Source organism: Nicotiana attenuata, chromosome 2 (assembly GCF_001879085.1).
Source record: "Nicotiana attenuata strain UT chromosome 2, NIATTr2, whole genome shotgun sequence".
Taxonomy (NCBI): Eukaryota; Viridiplantae; Streptophyta; class Magnoliopsida; order Solanales; family Solanaceae; genus Nicotiana; species Nicotiana attenuata.
This window is the reverse complement of record NC_031990.1, coordinates 11,603,371-11,607,724: the sequence shown is the minus strand read 5'-3', so window position 1 is coordinate 11,607,724 and position 4,354 is coordinate 11,603,371. Positions and strand designations below refer to the sequence as shown.

At 37.9% G+C, this 4,354-nt stretch overlaps 1 protein-coding gene across 1 annotated transcript; it reads right to left on the bottom strand.

The window, feature by feature from the left end:
* On the bottom strand, nt 1,833–4,059 carry LOC109222754 (casparian strip membrane protein 2-like). Its single transcript, XM_019387076.1, has 3 exons — nt 3,767–4,059; nt 3,536–3,659; nt 1,833–2,227 (listed from the first exon to the last, which is right to left on the bottom strand). Exons 1-3 carry the CDS (start codon nt 3,985–3,987, stop codon nt 2,012–2,014), a joined length of 561 nt encoding a protein of 186 aa, XP_019242621.1. The 5' UTR covers nt 3,988–4,059; the 3' UTR covers nt 1,833–2,011.

Below are 4,354 nucleotides of genomic sequence, written 5' to 3'. Positions count from 1 at the left end.
TGGTTCTCAAGTATCTCCTTCAAAGCATCCTCTATCGACTGTGGGACCTGTGCTGGCTGAGGTGCCGACTGAGCCGCTACAGTAGTAGTCAATGTGGACAACTTGGATAAGGTGGTCGGCATCCAGTTGTTTATACTCAGCAGGGCCTAGCTCAGCCAGTGGGCAGTGATGGGATGGGCCCGGGTAGATGGGATCTCCAGGCCTGCTGATGTGGAAGGGCCAAGAGGAATGGCTAAAGATGTGGAAGGTCCGGGAGGCATGTCAGCAGAAGTGGAGGTAGGCTCAGCAGGGACCTATACCACAACTGGCTCTTCAGACTGGCCAGTTGGGGCAGAAGCAGGGGCTTTGTCATTCCCCTTCAAGCTAAACCAGCAGAACGTGGCTGTCGCCTTTACCTTGATGTCATATGGCCTCTTGTCCACCTTCAAGTCCCGAAAGTACATAGTGACGGTGCTAGGGAAAGGGTAGTTCCGGTCATGCTCTACTCCTACTATTGAGATAATGCGGGACATCACATTTCCCATATTTATGGGGTATCCCGCCATAATCGAAGCAACCAATACAGCCCGGTGGAGAGGAAGGGTCTGGTCATGTGTAGTAGGATCCAACCGGCTGCAAACAAACGTCTCCCAACCCCTTGCCTCAATGTTTAAGGTCCTCCGCAATATTTTGACCCCAGCAGTCAACCAATCAAGAACGGTACCTGGGATTGCCAGGTACTGAGCTAACCATGGACGGACCTCCTCGCCCATCTCCAACTTCGCCATGTACAAAGTTTCATCCTCATCATTGAAGCCCAAGTATTCATTAAGGTATGGGTGGGCCTGTACCCTGTCCCATTTGATGTCAAAAAATCTAAAAGGCTTTGTAGACAAGGTTCATTTTGTACAGTATGTCAGATTCCTTGACGGCCCATATGTATTCATGTTTTAATTAAGAACGACGGTTCATTGATACAATGCTTGCCCACTTATAGTTATACATTATGAGTTGTGGTCATGTTGGCCCATGATAGTTTGAAGAAAAAAATGAGTTACAGAGTGGTTTTCTCGGGCCAGTACGGCACGGTGCTAGCCACGCCTCCCTAGGTTTGGGGCGTGACAACTTCGGTTGTTTGACTAGAGTTAGTCAAGAGAGTGGCTTTGTAATATAGCTATTACAAAGAGCTTACAATAGAGCTATTGTAAGAGGCGAAGGATTAAGAGTTTAATTCCTAAATTGCAATAGATTATAATCTGAAGTTTGCTCAGTTAGTGAAGTTGAAATCCTACTAGGATAGGTCGTGGTTTTTAATCCCGTGAACAGGGAGTTTTTCACGTAAATATTGTGTGTTTTTTACTATTGATCAATTTATTGTGGAAAAAAATAGAGAACCTGGTTCTCTATATTATTTGGGGAACTCCTAATTTCTATCAAAAACAAATAGCTCACTAATAGATTTTATTATACATGTGTTACTGCTATTAGAGATACTAGGAAGTTTGCAATTTTTCTTCTCATCTAACTTTCTGGTGCCACCACTGAGCTATTCTTCCATTTAACTTTACTAATTTAGAAATTTCATGGCTGAAATCTATGTTGCTAGACTCTCCAAAACAGCTGCCGTATTCATGTCGGATTCTCAAAAAATGCACTACTTTTGGAGAATCCTACATCACCATCGACATTTTCGGAGACTCCGAACAACATAGGCTGGAACTAAGCCTGGTGAGTATTTATATTGTTTGTTTTTAGCTGAATGACAATATCCGAACTCTAAAAAAGGTGTATGAATCATAAATTACATGTAGTGAAATGCATACAAAATGGATCTCTTGAAGAAGCATAAAACATGGTAGAAAACAGAAATATGTTCATTTGTGATCAAACCATACTTAAAGAGTGTAGAACTGACGATTTTGATATAAATTACAGGTAGTGAAGCATACAAAATCCAGGTCATGAAATTTTGGTCACCCCAAACACAACAGACATAGAAATACTAATTAGACTAGCTAGCCAGTGGTAACATTTAGCGCCTGGATATCGCGACAGCTGACAAAATGATAAGGAGAACAAGACACACCATCGCGCCAAAGGAGCCAATGAGAGAACCAGCAGAACGCTGGCAGAAATCTGTATACTGTTGGCAAATTGAAAACCAGTTTGCAGAAGAATTCCCATTATGTGCTAAATACACAATGGCGGCTGCTGCAGAAGCTCCAGATGTGAGAAGAACCAACATTATCTTCAAAAGGTTCAAATGTCAGGTATATAATGGATATCAGTATTACTCAATAGCTTTAGCAATTCATGGGGAAAATCGTGTACACTTTTGTAAACGGATTTTTACATTACTAGTCCATCTAAAAGATCATTTGTCCCTAATAAGTGGAGCTACTTAATAAATAAAGCAACCTACTGTAATGTAAAAATTTGCAATTGTCTGTATATATAAGTTAAATCTATTATTCGTAAAATAAATTTTGGAAACTTTAATAAAGAAAAACAGAAATAATGAAAAAGCAGAATTATATTCGAGTCCACTGAATTCACAGTATATTCTTAAGGAACTTAACACCTCCTATTATGCGAGATTTAGGATTATTTCCTCCCAGATTGAACAAATAAACCACATTGGTACATCGCGGTACTTCAAACACCGGTGTACAGCGAACACAAATGGCGGTAATGAACCACACTTACTTTGTTTTTGTAAGAAAAACAATGCAGAAAGGAAGAAGAGATTTCAGAACTTTCGTAAGGAAACTCTAAGGGAATGGCCTAGTATTTATAGCCAATAGGTTGGGTTTAAACCGATGAGTTGCAACTTTTCGTTTAAGATTGTAACTCAAAAGAGATATTTACGCAAACCGCCAATTTCAAAATTTAAAGGGAAAATAAAACGGGAGGAAAAATTAAATTACCGTTACACAAACGGTCGATTTGGATTTAAAATATTAATATAGTCTTAATATTTTAACAAGTAATGTGGTACAAAAATTAATCAATAAAATCATTTGACCAAATTCAAAGCCGAAATCGAAGCTGAGTGACGAGGACGGCGCGAGGCTTGACTTCTTCTCACTCTTTAAGAGCTAGAAGAAGTGCATTTACCCAAGAAATGAGTTTTCTCCTCCAATATGAGACAGTGTTCCTTTGTAAAGGAAGGAAATTGAAAGATTTCATTTTTTCCTTCATTTCGGATTCACACTATTTTGAGCAAAAAACCCAACAAAGTATCTCATATTATCAGTCGTGGTTACCAAAATAGTTGTCTGAAATTATTTGTCACTTTAGAAGTTCAAGACAAAATTGATTATTTGTTTCCTTTTTTACCCTTAGCAATAATTATCCTCGAAGACTACAAACACCTCAATTATGAATAACTTTGTTCAAATACCAATGAAGAAAATATTAAGACATGAATAAGGGTAAAGTAGTCAAAATCTCATCCTAATTAATTTTTCTTAAGGGATGTATACAAGAGAATCATGACAGATAATATAGACGGAAAGAGTAGTAAAATAAGATAAAGTACAAGTGAATCTATTACCGCGTCTAGGAAGATGAGCAAAATCCGACTTTTTCCTGCTCTGCTCCTCATAATGTGAAAGATGGAAAATGGGAGAGAAAGAGCAAGATACGCACACACTATTGCATTCACAATCACGGACAACCTTAGTTTTACAAACAAAAAAAAACAAAAAAAAAGTTAACCTTGTCTATACATTTACATCAAAAAATGCACTGTAATATCTCACATAATATACAAAGATGGACTTACTTAAATGTCTCAAAGTCATCATATTGAGCCGAAAATTGCACAAGCTGTGTGACAAAAGGAAGAGTTTGCTCAGCAGTTCCCATTGCCACAGCACCTGCCAATGTTCCAACAATTGCAACAATACGTAAAATTAGATCAAATATAGATAATCCTCTGTTCACTCCATGATGCCCTATAGCCTTGGATGCTTCTCCAGATTCAATTGATACCGCCTTCATCATTCCTTTTCGATATAGCCAGCTCAAGTTTATATATTCACTGAAATTTTCTGTATATATGATTTGTATGTTTTAGCTTGTAATAAGTGCTTTAGATTGATCATCAATTTATAATATGGATACTAAGTGCTTTAGGTTTTGCTGACATCTAAATTATCTGGTCAAATTATATGATCATCCTTGAATTAACTAAGATATGCACTAAGATTTCCAAACTCTTTACCTGCTCAACTTTCTCCGTAATACTCACATAAAATGAAAACGGAGGGAGTACGTCTTTAAAGAATATTCTCTCAAGACAGGAGTTAAAACAATGGACAGATGTTTCCATATTATTAGTTTATCTTTTAATTACCTATAAATGACCTGA